Source organism: Phalacrocorax carbo, chromosome 6 (assembly GCF_963921805.1).
Source record: "Phalacrocorax carbo chromosome 6, bPhaCar2.1, whole genome shotgun sequence".
Lineage (NCBI taxonomy): Eukaryota > Metazoa > Chordata > Aves > Suliformes > Phalacrocoracidae > Phalacrocorax > Phalacrocorax carbo.
In genome coordinates this window covers 18,033,588-18,051,423 of record NC_087518.1, presented here as the reverse complement: position 1 = coordinate 18,051,423, position 17,836 = coordinate 18,033,588, and the positions used below count along the sequence as shown (strand labels likewise).

Here is a 17,836-nt window from a genome sequence, read left to right as displayed (position 1 = left end):
AGGATGACAGTAATATATCGCCACAATTAACACCTTTAAATACCATTTAATTAATCCACTGAAGTCCTAAGAAATCTTAATTAATGTCAGCTTTATTAGTATTTACTTCACCTTCAACATATAAGCTCTGGAAATATTTCCAAAGGGAGGAAATTGACAGAGCAGTCGACAAGGCACCCTTTTCCCCTGACTCTTCCCCACTCTGTTGGTCCCAGAGCTCACAGCCATCTCTGTGCCCTGACAAGGACAGGTTCCTTTGGCAGCTCTCCAAGATGAGGGTCAAGTTAATGTCATTCCATTGCTATTTAGCCCTGCGCAATTCTTGCCATGTACAAGGTTAAATAAACTCACAAAAATCAAGCCCTATAGGAGTGTTATTGTGATGTTTGATTAATAGCACAGATTGCAGGGAAGTCTGACAGGAAAGCTGAAAGTTCTGCTCTACTTGGAGATCTCTGTATCGTAGCCAAGGTCGCTGTGTCTCAGCTGCCAACCTTGAATGATGTTTGCATGAAAAGCAGATGCTCTTCAGGCTTCAGACTTCACATGCACTTTTGAATACAAAACCACAGATTCTGAATTCCAGAAACTGGGCAGACTAATGTACTTCATCCCTCAATCTTGCAATGCGGTAAGATGCTGCTATTAAGATTATCAGGATGAAGAAACACTATCAGGTTTTTGTGGGATTGAACCTGCTGTGGCAGGTGCCCATGCAAGATGAGCTCTGCAGCCTGTGGCAGTACTCTGCCAGCTTATTTGCACACCTTGTGCCCCTTACAACAAAACACGTACTCCCTCTGTCCCTCTTAAGTACCATGGTCAATTAATAAGGGATGAATAGGAGGAGAAGGAAATATACTATCAACATACTATACGTCAAGCATATGGAACTTGATTTCTGTTGTTAAAACTGAAATTAATCCAAGGAGCACTGGAGTCATCCCTTAGGTTCGGACACATTAACTCTGTACTCTAAGGATACTTGCCAGGTATCTGCATGGTAGAATGTCATGATGTTTCCCCATTTTTTAAAGTAACTGATATGATACAAAGCTTCAGAGTAGGGAGTCAAATGTGGATGACCTCCAGAACAGGGAGAGCAGTAACCTGAAACACAGATGAGAGATCTTTAAGCTTCAAGTGCTAATTAACTATTGCATTTTGCAAAATGTAAATATTTGAGGCATCTAACACTAACTGAAAACCAGTTTTGAAAAAAAGAGCACCCTTGATGAGCAAACTGGACTAATAATTGAAAGTACTGTCCTGGTATTACCAAATGACCAAGACTCTTGCTATCACAACTGCTATACAGGCTTGGGTCAAATACCATACCCTTAGTTTAATCATTTATTTACAGAACAAATTAAAACTAGCACATATAAACTGTAACGATGCCCACTGATGAAAGGCTGTTTCTTAATGGTAACTTCTGCATTACATTGCTGGAATAACAAATTGAATTGTTTAAGATCTAAGCATCGAGACCTATTAATCAATGTTGTCTTAAATTCCTAATATGCAAGAAGTGAACCGTGTTTTAAAAAATCATCTAGCCCTACTAAAACCCAAATCCCATGCCTCTGCCTTATAAAGCCCTATCTACTTTTTTCAGGGCCCTATGAGGCATACTTGAGGGCAGAACTCCGTCCAGTTTCCTAACTCAGAGCTCCGTAACACACTGGAGTTGACAGCAAGTCTGCCATTTGACAGCTTACTCAACTTGATCAGCTTGATCAACTTACTCAGATCACAAAGTTTATGTACTGCAGCCAGCATCCTCAGAGTCAGTGATGAAGAGAAGAGGGTCAGGCAAATATTCTGCTGGTCCTCCCCCTGCCCTGACAGAGGAATTATCTAAAAATTAATTTGCAACATGTAAATACTGACCAATACCTTCTAAGTGCCTTTTGTATCCAAACTTGAGTTCAGCAGCCACAGTCCTACATAGGTTTTGTTTCCCTAACCACTCTCTTAAGAGCACCTTCTAGTAACTACACATCATGACTACATGCAAGGCATGAGTCAAGAGCAAGCAAGCTTTAAAAGAGCTCTCCTCAAAACTCTGTACCTGTTACAAAAACCACTCTTGCCTCAAAGTGCCCAAGCCGGCTCTCGGCTGGCTGGGGGACATGAGGCTGAGAGAGGCAGTACTCTGCCAAAATCCTGTCTTCCGTGAAATTGTTGTTTTGCAAGATGAGGGGAAAAAATGCAACATCATCTTTCTTCTCCATTCTTTCCACACTTCAGCAGTTAGTATACACTTACAGGAATTAGTACTTCTGCAGCTCAGATGGCCAGATATATAAGGAGAACTCCTTTTATCATTACTCACCGGTAAATATTCTTTCACAGAAATAAACTTTAATGTCCATTGCAAACCAGAGGATGCAGGATTCAATTGTACTTCATGCTGTCATTCTCACAAGAGGCTTATTTATCTTTAAAACTTGGGCAATGGCGCTATGCTTCAGAAAATGCAGTGGTGGCACCCTGAGCATCACCATTAAGAGACACTGTTTGATTCATAGCGGCTGCAGGCAAAGTGAGAGGGGTTCAGAATCCCACCACCACCAGCGGCACTACCCGATGCTTTCTGACCCCCGCCCCATGCAAGGACTCCCCAGGAAGTCACAGGTGGGTGTTGAGAAGATACAGGAGATGCATCTGAGCAGTGCTGGGTTTCCCCACTCAGCTGACTCATGGTTTCCAAGGAAGCGGTGCATTAGGGGCCCCCAAATCTACTATCCTGGGGGTAAGGGACTCCAGTACTTCTGGGAAACAGGCGTTACACAGCCTGGGACTGAGGGGAAACCCAAAGCAGGACAACTACCCGCCTCTTCTTCCCGTGCGGGCCATGCCCCCCGTACAGGCCGTCCCCTCACACACACCCCCGGCAGCTACCTGGTCCCCTCAGAGTCCCCCGGGAGCCTCTCGGGGTCCCTCTGCCACCCCATCCCCGCACGGGCCCCCAGCAGCCACGGAGCACGACTCCCCGCTCGCCCGCAGCAGTCGCCCCCGGCCCCGCGCCTGCGCCGTGTGGCGGCGCGGCGCGGCGCAGGCGCGCTGCGGCTGCCCCGGGCTATATAGGGAGCGGGGCGCGGAGCTCACTCGTCCTTTCCGCGGTGTGTCGGTGGTGAGCGTGAGCCGAGCGTTCGGCCTCCCGTCAGGCGGCGAGGATGGAGGCGGTGGTGCGGCGCTGCCCGTTCCTGGCCCGCGTCTCGCAGACCTTCCTGCAGAAGGCCGGGCCCTCCCTGCTCCTTTACGCCCAGCACTGCCCGCGGATGATGGAGGCGGCCCCTCCGGTGGCCGCCGCCCGCGGCCTGGCCACGTCCGCCGCCCGCGGGCAGCAGGCGGAAGAGGAGACCCCCGCCGCCCGCCGGGGTGAGTGGGGACGGGGAGCGGAGCGGGGACTGGGCCTCTCCTGAGGGGTGGACCGTGGTAGCTTGTAGCGGGGAGCCCTCCTAGGGACAGGCCTGGTCGCCCTTAAGGAAAAATATATATGTGTGCACAGACATTGTATATCATAGGAGGAAGTTTCTGGAATGGGCAGCTTCGAGGTAAGGGTTGCTTAATTTTTTAAATGCCTGCGGTGATTAAGCATGGGTGCAAATCAGACACCAGCTTGTCAGGGCGTCCTGCGGTGAGCTCCGGTCCGATATCGCGCAGCTGGGATTTCTCAGGCTTGAGCGGCTCCTCGCCCCAGCCGGAGGCATTCCTGGGGGGTTCTTTCTCCGGCACTCGGGGGAGAGCTGAGGCTTGCAGCTGGGGAAGGCCTGGTGGCTGAAAATAGCCAAACTCCTTTAAGTAAAATCTCCCCTTTGGCAGTGAAAGAGGGTTTTTTTTCCTCTCAAAGGGTACCGTGCTACATCTAGTATTTTAAAATCGCGTGTCCCTTGGGCGTTACTGGGATTTTGTGCTTGTATAAGTAAAATGTGACTGCTCTGTTAAATAGTTCTGAATTAATTGCTTATACCAAATTAATTGTGAAGGTAATGGATAGAAAAGCTTAAGGCACAATATTAAAATGGTGATGCTGAAGTGCTTTCCTTTCTTTGCTTCCACTTCAGAGGCCAAAAATGCCAAAGAGGTGGCCCAACAGAATACAGATGGATCCCAGCTGCCCACTGGCCACCCACCTGCTGGTGCTAGCCAGAGCTCTGCTACCAAATGCCCATTCCTGGCAGCTCAGATGAATCACAAGAACAGTAATGTTTTCTGCAAAGCCAGCCTAGAACTCCAAGAGGATGTGCAGGAAATGCAGGCAGACAGGAAAGGTATGTATTCTGTGCACTGAAGCGTTGGCTCCTTCTGGGAGCTTCTGGTGCCTGACTTTGCCCTAGAGTGTGCCAGGTCTAATAGTCATCGCTTAAATGATGCAGGTAAGATTATGGGAGACTGCAATAAAAAGCTGTTGGAGAGTGTAGGTGTTAATGGCATACCTGCAATATTGTGCAGTGTTTCCCCTGGGTGATTTTAGTGTGGGGAATAACATATGCTGGCTCTAAATGTGTGAATTGAGCTGTTATGTTTGCACCCGAAGTGGATGCTTAGGACTGGAGAGAGCTTTACCAGGGTGCTGGTATAGACAAGGTGGTACATCCAGAGTTGGAAGAAACTGGGTTGAGGTATCATGCAAGTACCAGCATAAATCCAAGCTGGAAAGCAAGCAAATGCTTTTTTGTTGATGGAACTGAAGAGTGTTGGCTGGCTTGTAATCGTGATGCGGAAGGGCTGTCCTTCAAAGGAAGGAACTTTCACCAATGTCTGTAAGCTTTGCTGTCTGTCTCAGGAAGTTTATTTTACTTTTCTGTTTATTTTCTGTGGCATAGTCTTAAAAAACTCTGTACTAGATAAACAAAATATTAGGAATGAAAAGGAAGCAGCTGACTTGAACTCTGCCTTCTGTTAGGTGTGTACCAACTCTTTCAGATAAATACTGTAGCTGTATAGAGTGGGTTTCTGAGTCATGATGTACCAAATGTGTTGTAAGGAAATTACATGTTGCATTGTCATTGAATAGCAAGGTTTTCCTTTTGTCTTGTACAATGCAAAATTGTAAGCAAATAAAATAGCTGATCCTACCGGGTGCATGGATTCAGGCATGTGCTTCCTGAAGAATTAAGAGTTAGTTACTTAAAATGTTTGCTTTGAGCAAAACTTACTTCATTTTGTTTCAAACCAATTAAGGTCATTGGAATTTATTACAATGTCTGTAGGTACAGAATTTGCCAAAATACCAACTGCTTCCACAGTGAGGAATATTGAGACTGAGGGAGAAGAGTGGAGTGGCTTGCTCAAGAAGTTTAAGGATACTGTGCTGAAGCAAAGACCAGAAAGTGTGTCTCATCTGCTTCAAGATAACTTGCCAAAATGTAAGATTGTCTGGCAAAACTGCCACAGACCTGGTCTCTTATTACTTCCTGTGTGCTTAAGTCTCTGTCTCATTTCAGCTGTATCCACATTCCAATATGATCAGTTCTTTGAGAAAAAGATAGATGAAAAGAAGAAAGATCACACCTACCGAGTATTCAAAACAGTGAACCGAAAGGCACAGATCTTTCCCATGGCAGATGACTATACTGATTCTCTAATCACCAAGAAAGAGGTGTCTGTTTGGTGCAGCAATGACTACCTGGGGATGAGTCGTCACCCTCGTGTGTGTGGAGCAGTTATGTGAGTAGTGCCGTATTCTTAAGAGGCAGCTTCAAGCTATAGTGCCCTGCAGTAGCTTTTGTGGGAAGGCTTTTGAAGAATTGATTTCTATACTGTGCTGCTTAAGCTGCTTCTGATATAATTCTTGCTATAATTAAGCTTACACTCTTCTCTTGACCTGGGGTAGGTAATTAAGTATTCAGCTCCAGGGCTGCAGTATACCTGTCAGTCACTGACCCTGCTCCTTGGATTTTCCTCAGAAGCCCTCAGATGTTACCAGATAAACTGGATGGTATATTGCAGCTGTACTTGGTAACCGATTTCTTAGCTTATTGGATTCCTCAGTTCTGCAGGTTGCTCAATCCTTAAACCTAACAGCTACTTTTTGCAGCCAGTTCCTTTTTAGAACAATACCGATAATGTACTAAGATGTTCTTGGCAATGATGCTTTATTAATCTGTGTCATGCAGTAATGCTGATGCATCTCTTTGTGCCCTCTGTAGGGATACACTGAAACAACATGGTGCTGGAGCAGGAGGCACAAGAAATATTTCAGGAACAAGTAAATTTCATGTTGATTTGGAAAAAGAACTAGCTGATCTTCATGGAAAAGATGCAGCATTGTTGTTCTCATCTTGCTTTGTAGCCAATGACTCCACCCTCTTCACTCTAGCTAAGATGCTGCCAGGTGAGATCTCAAACTGCACCCGCCATTTGCCACAAAAAACAACCCTGCTGGGAGTACACTTTACAAATGGCTACCCAAAGCGAGGACTCATCCTACTCAATCCGCAAAGTATGGTTGGAGTTTTTAATACCATGCTCAAATTATGGTCAACTCATGCAAATCATAGTAGCAGCCTACTGAGATTGAGATCTAGGAGCTAGGAACTGCAGAAGGCATTAGAGAAAATGCAGAGTCTTCTGCTTGTGTGTGTAAATTCCATCTGAAAACGAGGCAGCAGGAATTTAGTGTCCTCCTACCTGTGGGTGTGAACTTCTCTCCTAACTTCAGAAGTTAAGAGTTAGATAAAATTATTAAGGACTTGGAAAAACACTTCTGTATTTTCTTAAGCTCAAGATTGTGTTACTTTAAACACCTAAAATAAGCCTTGAATATTATTCTTGCTTCATGATCTGTAACTTGTTTGTTTGATCAAGAGCATTACTTTACAGAACATGATACCCTTGCTGCCTGAACACTTCCCATACATAAAGCAATGTGGACATCAGTTAATGCTTTCTAGAAAGTCTAACTGAGCTGTTTCCTCAGGCTGTGAGATCTACTCTGATTCTGGAAACCATGCCTCCATGATCCAGGGGATCCGAAACAGCAGGGTGCCAAAACACATATTTCGCCATAATGATGTCAACCATCTTCGAGAACTATTGAAGAAGTCTGATCCATCTACCCCTAAAATTGTTGCATTTGAAACTGTTCACTCAATGGATGGTAAGTTGATGTCAAACCATTCTCTATCTTTCCAGTGCAGTTAGTGCTCAAATAATCTGTATTTTTAGGCCTAAAACTATAAAGTATAAGGATTTATGTGAAAGTAGTCTTCTGAAATGCCTAGTATTTGGGGGTACTTCTGATGTTTATCCAAGCTGAGTACAGGGAATACTACACTGCTGGTCACTGCTTTGGTTCCTAGGTGCAGTTTGTCCTCTGGAAGAGCTGTGTGACGTGGCCCATGAGCATGGGGCAATCACTTTTGTGGATGAAGTGCATGCTGTGGGGCTGTATGGACCTCGTGGTGGTGGTATAGGAGACCGGGATGGAATCATGCACAAAATGGACATCATCTCTGGAACGCTTGGTATGCATGGCCTGGCACTTAAAGAAGCTAAGGCAGCAAAGCTTATGAGCAGCCAAATTTAAGTGGGTTAACTCAAAATTAGTCTATTCAAATCAACTTGCTAAGGGCTGTCAGGGGCTAGGATTTTCCAAAAAGCCTGAAGGATTTAAGTATACCCTGCAGTTTGAAAAGCTTGTGTTAAGCTACTTACCTTAATTTGTAAGGCAGTGTAGCCTTTTTTCTTTAAACAAGCTAGCAAAAAGTCCTCCAATGGCTTATTACACAACTCAAGAATAAATTCAGGTGAGAATGCTAGTAGGGTGGTACTCTATATTTGGTAGTACTTAGTTCTTTTATGTGAAATGGTGTGCTCCTAATCTAGAAACCTGAGATGGGGAGTTATGTAAAGAGATTTGGCAAGAACTGAAGCAACTGTGATTATTATCTGAGTAGAATGTGGGCTTAAGAGTAAGTTTACTCCTGCAAATTGGGAAGTTCAAACAGCTTCCAAAACATAAATAAAACTTACCAGGAAAGCTCATGGCTTTAAAACTTACTTAGTCTTGAGTTACAGCCTAATAAAACCAGAAGCATTCACCAGGCACTCTAGTTCTACCTGTGGCTCTGTTCTGGTACCTGAACATCCCCCTGTATTTGGAAAGGGGGACTGGTATTGACTGCACAATCACAGTAATAACCTTGCGTGCTCCTTAGGAGCATAGGCTATTTCTAGCATCTCTGGAACAGATTATTTTAAATCTGCTGAGAGATTTAATGTTGATCTCCTGGGGTCAGTGGTGAAGTCTATGCTTGATGATTCGGGTTAAGGTCTTCCCCAAAATCAAAAATTGAGTATTTGAGAGAGTCTAGAACTGTCTGTGCTGTGTAATAACTAGATCCATGTTATCAGGATTGACTTAAAAACAAAGCTGTAGCATGTGCTGAGTAAATACAGGATTGGCAGGGGGGGCTAGAATTGTTGCCTGCCATGACTACACTACATATGTATTCAAAATAACTCATTCCTTCAAGTGAAAACAAAGAAGGGTTATAATACTTCAAGCCATTCTAATGGGTGGAAGGAATAAGCTTGGTTGCCTTTTTTTTCCCCTCTCAGGCAAAGCATTTGGTTGTGTAGGAGGATACATCTCCAGTACAAGTGCTCTGATAGACACTGTTCGTTCATATGCTGCTGGCTTTATTTTCACAACGTCCCTGCCACCCATGCTCTTAGCCGGTGCCCTAGAATCTATCCGAACTCTGAAGAGCACAGAGGGCCAAGTTCTGAGGCGTCAGCACCAACGCAATGTGAAGCTTATGAGACAGATGCTGATGGATGCGGGGCTTCCTGTGGTGCACTGCCCCAGCCATATCATTCCAATACGGGTGAGTACTTGGGATACTGCTGACACAGGACTATGGTGCCTGTTTTCCTGTCCATTATCATGTTACACTTTCAGGTATTAGTTAACACAAAGTTCAAACCTGTCCTAGCATTCAGCAGTGATGTGCTAGGAGTCTGACTTAAGTTGACCTCAGCCTGCTATGAATGTTGTAAAGTAGAATGATAAAGTGTATCAAACCCACAATCTAACAGTATACAGAAAGCAAGGAGACAAGGTAACAAGCTAGTAAAACAAAGAGTTCAGATATAAACACCTAGTCACCTAGGCTGCAATGCTGTGCTTATGCCCAGAGGGCTCTACAGCACAAGCGTTTAGCTCTTTCTGATGTGAATGCTATTTATAGTGTCCCAAGGAAGACTAACTTAGTCCTGTTTGATTCTTGTGACTAGCTAAGTTGGCCTACCAGTTCTGCCACCTTGCATGTTTTGGTTAATCTTGTAGCTTACAATTTTGAACTTCAGGTTGCAGATGCTGCTAAAAATACAGGTATCTGTGACAAGCTGATGAGCCAGCACAGCATCTATGTCCAAGCAATCAACTACCCCACAGTTCCTCGTGGAGAAGAGCTACTACGTATTGCCCCTACACCTCACCACACCCCTCAGATGATGAGTTACTTTCTTGGTGAGTAGATTCTTGGATCAGTGCAATGAAAATGCTCGGCTGTCTATGCAGTCTTTGTACTAAAGAGGAAGGATACTAGGAAATACTTAAGTCTTACACTGTCCAGCTAGTGACATGTCTTAACTGCTGCAGCATACACAGTGTGTACTTCTGCACTTAACCTGCTTTGAGCATGACATGTGAAGGCCAGTGTGCTGTGAACTGGAAGAGTGTGAAAGGCCAGTGCATTCCTGTACCTGGCCAGTCTGTCACAGCCACCTCTGCTAGGGCCTGCTCACATGTTGTCCAAAACAATCTTCATGTGCTATGTGGGGTCCAAAGAAATCTGCTCTCTTTGGCCAAGCTGTTAACCTGTCTTAAATGCAGATCTGTTGAGGGAAAGTAGCTACTTGATCTTGCCAGAAGAGGTGGTATGAGGGTAGCTGAGACTTAGTTGCAGGCCAATCACCTTACTCAAGGTAAATTATGTCACAGTGAATTCCTGCTATCCCTCCTCATTTGCTATGAGAATAAGTATGCTGAAACATCTCTATTGCTGCTTCTCTAAAGCAATCCACTGATCTTGATGAACTTTTCCATTCCTACCAGAAAAACTGCTGGCTACATGGAAGGATGTTGGGCTGGAGCTGAAACCACATTCATCAGCTGAATGCAACTTCTGTAGAAGACCCTTACATTTTGAAGTGATGAGTGAACGGGAAAGATCCTACTTCAGTGGCATGAGCAAACTAGTATCTGTCAGTGCATAAAAGTAATGGTGTTAGTTGTATTCTTGTCTAGTTCTAGTACCTGGTCAGTAGCATTTTTAAATTGCTGAAGTATTTTAATCATAGTTGAAGCACTAAGCTCTGAAAATAAATTTCTAGAGCCATTATACCTAGCTTTGTTTTTTTCTCTGCTTATCTTCCATAAGCGGGTAGAAGGGCATCCAGTGCAATGAAGTGGTCTACAGCTTAAGGCTCTTCAGCTGAACTACTGCCTTCTCTATGAGCGCACACAGAAAGCTTCAGTAGTGTTTCCTGGTGTAGTACAAGTGATGAGTTATTTCTTATGAAAAGAGTGGTATTTGTAGCTCCTTGTGCATTTTTACCTGAAAGCTTTTGAAAACATGCAAGTGTAATACTATGTGCTGTCATGGTTTAGCACCACACAGCTGCTCCCTCACTCCCTCTACCCAGTGGGATTGAGGAGAGAATCAGAAGTGCAAAAGCAAGAAAACTCATGGGTTTGAGATAAGAACAACTTAATAATTAAGAAGTAACAGTAGAATGAAAAGGAAAAGAGCAGGAGGGAAAAATGAAACCTAGGGGGGGAAAAAAAAAGTGATACAACCACTCACCCTTCACTGACCCATGTCAGTGTGGCTTGCTGCAACCCCTAGTTCCCCTCCCCCATTACTATACTGAGCATGACATCATATATGGAATATCCCTTTGGCCAGCTTGGATCAGCATCTTGGCTGTGGCCCCTCCCAGCTTCTTGTGTACCAGCAGAACAGGGGAAGCTGGGAAAGTCCTTGACTAGTGTAAGCACTATCTAGCAACAACTGAAACGTCAGTGTATTATCAGCATTATTTTCATATTGAATCCAAAACACAGCACTATACCAGCTATGGTGAAGAAAACTTTTCCAGCTAAAACTGTGACACATGCACACTAAAACTTTAGTAATGTACTCAGCTTAAGAAATGCTGTATAATAAGCTTGCACCTATTTTTTTGGAGACAGGTATTTAGAATTGGTTCTGCTAGATGCTATCTCCCTCTGCTGCTGTACTTCTTTGTAGTTTTGTGGACAGGCATTCCCCCTTTGGTGCCCAGCATGGTGCTCACTATTAAGGGGGGGGAAAGTGCTGATGGGATTTAATAAGGGATGTTTTGTGACTGCCTGACATTTAGAAAACCAAGGTGGCAACATGGGAAGGGAGGGTACATTTACCACTGCACAGGTGGTAGGTGCAGGTTGCCTCTGGCTGCCTGTGTTTCTTCAAGCCTGCATGGTCTGTTCCCCAGTGCACTCAGAGCTAGGCTGAAAATGGGGTGAAACTGTTTATCAGTAAGCAATCTAATAATTCAGATCTTTGGCAGAAGTCACTGTAAGAGAATATCAGTGTCTTTTGCAACTCCTCTGAAAACTTATGCCTGTTGCCTAATTGCCATGTTATTTAATGCTTTCATTTATAGCAAGGGCATACTTTGAACAGGGGGAAGTAATTTTGTGGGTGTATACATGTGCTCAGAGGTCAATATTGGCATTAAGTCTAGTGCTTTGCTCTAAAGTACTTCCTTCATGTACAGGCATGTCCCATAACTGGTACACTCTAGTTTTCACAAGTCATTGAACAGCTACTCTGTCCAGGTATTCTTGTTTTCTGGATGTAACAAGCCAACCTCCTGGCACTGCTTACAGGCATGCTGCGACGCTCCTGTTAGGGAATATCACAAATAGCTACATGATGGGGAGATAGAAGCCCAAATTAGAGCAAAATCATTAGCTCCATCAGTTGGAAGTAGCTGATCATTTAAGCATGTACTGAAGCACACTGCTCATAGAATTCCTAGCAAAATATTTGACTTCACAAGCAATCAAGCTACTCTTAAAAAGCCACTTGCTAGTCAGTCAAGTGATTGCTGCCTCTGTCATGTGCAGGTGTTCTGCAAGAGGGATAAATCTACTCACCATCAGGCTATAGCATCTACAGGGTAATTTAGCTCTGTTGCTAAACAGGGCAGTTTATGAACTGGCATGCTCAAACCCACTGCCAGATTATTGCATATACACGTAGTTGCATTGCAGTTCAAGTGGATTAGCTTTCACTTGCTGTGATGTTATTCCAATCTTACTGAGGCAAGTTCAGTGCTACTCAAGGAAAAATACAGTACCACGCCCTGCCCTTGCTTTGCCACAAGTGGTTTGTGGCCTAAGACTGCATTGCATCTCCATTACAGAGCTTTCCTCATTCTGTATTAGGTTATATTACTATGTTAATTTGAGACATCAGGTAAAAAGCCACAGATCCTACATAAACCTTTCCTAGACCAGTGTCCTTAACACCATAATGTGCCTTCAATTCCTTTCCGAACTGCTGGCATAAGCAATCAATGCGTGTGAGGGGGACATACATGATGTGTTGACTAATATATAGCCATAATCTGACATTACAAGGTTACTTGCATTTCTAGTTTCTTCACTGAAAACATTCAGAATTGGCCCATTGCATTTTACATAACAGTTAATAAGCCAAAATTTTCCTTCTAGTATTTAAAGCAGCTACTATGCATTCTGTACTGCAGAGGAGAAGAAATAAGACACAGAAAGGGTACTGGCTATCAGAATTCTCAAACATTAGTTGCAGGAGAGAACCAAATCCTAAGATTCAAAGCTAGCAACCTTTGAAATAACAGGACCACAACTAACCTTGACATGTGGCAATGGGTACCTCTGCACCCATTAACACCAGATGTGACAAGTTACCTTAAGTTCAAGCAAGGGTGTGAAAACAGAACCAGTGTGCATTAAGAGGCTGACGGAAGTCCATCACTTAATTGCAAAAGAACAGCAAATCCAATGACACACAAAAAGGATAAATTTTCCCCAATGAAAAGGACAAAGAATGGAAAAACAAACATATTGTTTCCCAGCAAACAAAACTTGAATGGTGGGTTGCATAACAAGGGATGGTTATGTAAGCTTTAGTTTGGTTTCTGGAAAAATAATAGAGGAAGTAATCGGTAAAAGATGTTTAAAGTCTGAGACAAATGGTCCATGGCTGTGGCAGAGTAAGCAAGCAGGAATGCAGCTGTAAAGCCACTGCTTGTATTTGTCTGGAGCAAAAATAAGTCATCTAGTTGAACATTGCATAGCCCTAAATTCATACCCTCCTGTATTTCTCAACGTCTTTACACAAAGGAGGAAGCCCGGGCAGTTCAGGGGCAGTGAAAACATCCCAAGTGCAAACAGGAGCATGCGTTCCCCATTGCTGGGAGGGGGCATCAGGAGGATGCTCCTCCTACCGTGGCCAGGACTGGGTGCCAGGCTAGGCAGCTGTGGTGTCTGCCACCCCTCTGCTCCTTCCTCCACCCCAGTCTGCAGCACTGTCCCACCAGGCAGAGACTGCTAATTAGCAGAGCTGCTAATATGTTCATTAAGCTTTTGGGGGCCTTGGTTTTCTGCCAAGCCCCTCACTGCATGCTCTAGGTGAGTAGATATAACCTGTGGTTCAGACCAGAAGAAGGAAAGCAGCATCACAAGCTTGTGACCTTTGTTTCTTTAGGGAACTGGACTAAAAATAGCCCATCAGGCTGGGGTCAGCTTCTCCAGCCAGCAGGATTTTGCCTCAAGAGAGGGAGGATGCTATCACGGCTGCTGGGCTCTGTGCTCCCCTGCCCCATGCTGTGCAAGGCATTCATTTGCCTTATCCAGCCCCAGCTGGCCCTTGCTGAAACACACTCCTCTGGGGAAATAAATGCCGTGAAAAGCATTCCTAGCACCTGCTCTTGCTGCTGCTTTTAGCCATTAAGTCCATGCGGTTTCCTAGCCAGCAACAGTAGTAGTAATAATAATAACAACAACAACAATAATAATTAAAAAATAATAAGAAGGATTGGAACATAATTAACATCACCAGATTCACAGTGCTTGCATCCCTGGTGCCTTGCACCCATTTATTTTAGGGCACATCACTCGCACTGCGGCCCCCTCAGCCACTGCTCAGTCTCCCAGCACTCACATTTACCAAGGTTTCTTTCATGGCATGGTGATGACCACACAGCTCATTTCTGCCTCCCACACCAGAGCTTTAAAAGCCCCATGAGCCCTCTGATAGCTGCAGCTCATGGAAGGAGCTCCTGCCTAGTAATGGGTATTTTAGAGCCCCTGCTGGTGGCTCACCACATGCATTTCCCTTGGGATGTGTTCAGCCCCAGAAAGACCTTTCCTCTCCTGCTCCTGAAAAGCAAACCCATGCTTTACTCCACTTAAAAATCTGGGCTGAACTTCTGCTCCCTGCAGGACCCACCACCTCTCACAGGCTCTAGATGGGTGCACACAGTGGGTCTCAGGCTAAACACAAGCAGCACAACCAAATACTTGCATCACTGGTCCAAATCTGTTTTTCTTGTATTCAGATGGCCTGGGATTATACCTTGAACTGACACTTGCTTTTAGATAATGTTTATAACATTAACTAGCCTTAAATCATCAGTAATGTCTGCTCATACCCCTGCCTGGAGGGACAGATGGCAATGGGAAAGACAGGGTGTTTTAAGCAGAAACAAGCCGTTAATGAAGGGAAACATCCAAGGGGCCAGAGAGCTTGAGCCCTGCCCTTCTTCAAGATCCAGCACATGGAGCAGAAGGTAGCAACCAAGCCCCACTGCTTGGGGGTTTTCCCTGACCACCAGCAGAGCCTGACCTGCTTCTAATGCACCCCAGGGAGGTGCCAGGCTTTATAGGGCAGGGAGAAGCCATCCTTCCTGACACCACCTCCTCATCCTCATCCTCCAGCAAGAGCCATTCCCCTGGTTCTCCATCCCAGCAAGGGGCCACAAGCCTCCCACCCCCACTACATGGGGGTCCCGTCAGCCCCAGCACAAACGCCCTCTGTTGATTGCCTGCTTTGGCAGCCTCTGCACAAAGTGGGTCTCCTACTTCTTGGCAGACATGGTGTAGGTGCACAGAGGGGAGAGAGGGATCAATACCCATGCTTACTGCTTCCCAGGGAAAAGCAGCAGGGAGCTCCTTGCAAAGAGGATTGCAGATAGGTCCCCTGCCCCACTGCCAGCAGTTGGGATGAGGGATGCACATGGGGCCTCACTGCAAACTGCCATAGTTTGGTCATACAATTCACCCCCATCCAGGGAGAGAGATCTGGGAGACACCAGTTGGGCTACAGCTAGTGCTGACACAAGGCACCAAAACCTAAAGCAAGGGTAGCCCCTGGCCCAGAGCCACTAGCCCAGCACCAGCATGGCTGAACTTCAGGTTATTTAGGGTGCTCTGTGCCCCAGCCACGCTCTAGCCTGACCCTGAACCCTTGTCATCCCCAGGCAAGGTCAGGCTCCCTCCTCTCCACCCACACCCCCAGGCTTCCACAGTCCTGGGGTGCTGATCCTCGATATATTTACCCACCTTTTAATAAATATCCATTTACTACTCACTGCTGGCTGCGATCCCCCAGGCAGGGCTTTGCGCAGGGCACAGAGCTCTTGAGTGGGCAAGGGCTCATGTACCTTTGTCGTGGACATCTGTGGTTTCATAGCCTGGATGCCAGGCAGCTCTTTCAGTTCATACATTTGGCTTACAATCAGGTGTAACTCCTTTGCAACTGCTCCACTTCAGCTCTCAGGGGTGCTGGGTGTAGGGATGCAGGGTTAGGAGACAGCAGCCAGGTTTGGAGAGTTTTAATTGCCCCAAAAATTGCTCAGTGTTGAGCTGAGTTCAGCTGTGTAACTCACTTTCCAAAGGAAACCTGGCACATGTGATGGTTGGTGCTCTGCCTGCAAGTTATTTGTCTCCACGCCTCCTCCTGCACCACTTCAGCACCCACCAATCCCCACTCTGTAGATTCTCTTCTACTAATTTTCAACCAAAATTAACAGAGGGTGAGCTGAGAATCTGTCTAAACCCTGACAACTCTCTCAAAAGCAAGCAGCTGGAGAGTGTGTCCCTGCTAAGCTGTGCTGCGGAAAAGGCAGCAGGCTGCACTCAACCCTCATATTAGACACTAGAGACTCTAATACCCACTGTGTGCTCCTGCTGCCCTCTCCCCCAAGCTCCAACAGCAGGGCTAATGGCCTCCTACCACACACAGTGGCCCTGCTGGGAGCTGCTGCCCACCCTGGGTCACCAGGTCTGCAGCTGGGACAAGAAAGGCATTGTGCAGCATGGGACAGGTGAGCAGGAGAATGGGGGGCTCAGGCCCCCACAGCCCAAGGGAGTGGAGCACTGTGCAGAAGCTGTGTGTGTGGCCTGGATGCCCTCAGTGCAGCACTGCCTGCCTGCCTGCCCACGCCTGGTCCATGACACCTAAGCCAGGTGAGGATGTGGGACAGGATGTGGCAGGATGAGGGGGACAAGGAAGAACAGGTTGTGGGGGGTGGGACAGGAGGGAATGGGATGGGACGTGGTGGATTAGGATGGGGAAGACAGGAGGAGATGGATGGGATGGGATAAGATGGGATGGGATGGGAGGGGACAGGATGGGATGGGATGGGATTGGTGCTCAGCTGGGGATCTGAAGCCCTTGAGCGCTCCTTACCATCTCTCCCATGGCCACACACATTCATCCTTTGGCACAGGGTGGACTTTCAGCTGGGAATAGCTGTGCTGACAGAGGGATGGGGTTAGTGAGGGGCGTGGGTGGAAAATGGGGGACACACCTCACTCCGCCTCAATATTTGGGCAAGTTTAAAAATTACAGAACACAGGAGGATAGCAGGACACAAAGGAGAAGGGTGAATGAGCTTGTCAGATGACTCTGGTGTCCAGGATTATTACTATTTATATACAAAAGGAGCTCTCCTGCACTGAGGCTGCTCCATGCACAGGAGCATCTTCCCCCCTCCTCCACACTGAAGGGAAACTAATTTGGAGTTAGTTCTTTATTGCATGAAACCATTTTTTGGTGTGTGTTTTGTTTTGTTTTACAACCAGCTTCCCAAATTATCCAGGCTTTCCATCTCATCCTGGGCACAGTGAGTAAGAAACAGGCATAGCCCTGACCTGGCACAAACCTTGCTGGGCTCATTGCAAGAGCATGCTCAGGGACCAGACTGTCCCAGCACAGCATGCAGCAAACCTTCCTGCTGGGAAACTGCTCAGGACACAATAAAAAAAGAAAAAAAAAAAAAAAGAGGTTATAGTGAAATTGTAGCCAAGCTTCTCTGGGTAAGGAAAGCAGAGGCAGCAGCTTTCAGTAGCTGCGTCACAAGCCATGACCCACTGCTGGGAACTTCAGACCCTGCTGGTGTTGCAAGGTTTTGACTGTTGGGCTTTTTTTGGATGAAGAGCTCTGGCAGGGTGGCTGTTCGCTGCTGAGGGTGGTGCAGGGTCTAGCTTCCCTCCCAGGAGCTTGGGATACGCTGCCTTGCCCTGGGCAAGGAGTAGCAGGGCAATGGGCCTGGGATGTGGGCAGCCACCATTGCCTTCCCACCCCTCCTCTTGGTTCGGCAACCTCCTGCATTCCCTCCCCATCACCACACAGGGATTCTCTCCAGCCAAGAAAACAACAGCCCCTGGCCATGGCAGCACAGCCTCACAAAATCACCAGCCATTAAAAGAAGGAAAGCTGGGTGGGGGGCTGGCATTGGTGGAAGGGTCCAGAGTTAAACCCCTACTGTGTATTAAAGG

At 46.1% G+C, this 17,836-nt stretch overlaps 1 protein-coding gene and 1 long non-coding RNA gene across 2 annotated transcripts; one reads left to right on the top strand and one right to left on the bottom strand.

Moving 5' to 3' along the window:
- Positions 1-92: 92 nt before the first annotated feature.
- On the bottom strand, positions 93-3,016 carry LOC135313842 (uncharacterized). The gene is made up of 3 exons (XR_010373331.1): positions 2,908-3,016; positions 2,339-2,537; positions 93-1,110 (listed from the first exon to the last, which is right to left on the bottom strand). It is a non-coding gene; the product is annotated as an uncharacterized LOC135313842 (long non-coding RNA).
- Positions 3,017-3,092: 76 nt separating this feature from the next.
- ALAS1 (5'-aminolevulinate synthase 1) lies at positions 3,093-10,361 on the top strand. The gene is made up of 10 exons (XM_064453991.1): positions 3,093-3,387; positions 4,074-4,280; positions 5,223-5,378; positions 5,457-5,679; positions 6,162-6,346; positions 6,932-7,111; positions 7,314-7,478; positions 8,575-8,843; positions 9,325-9,487; positions 10,076-10,361. Exons 1-10 carry the CDS (start codon positions 3,183-3,185, stop codon positions 10,234-10,236), a joined length of 1,914 nt encoding a protein of 637 aa, XP_064310061.1. The 5' UTR covers positions 3,093-3,182; the 3' UTR covers positions 10,237-10,361.
- The last annotated feature ends 7,475 nt before the right edge of the window (positions 10,362-17,836 follow it).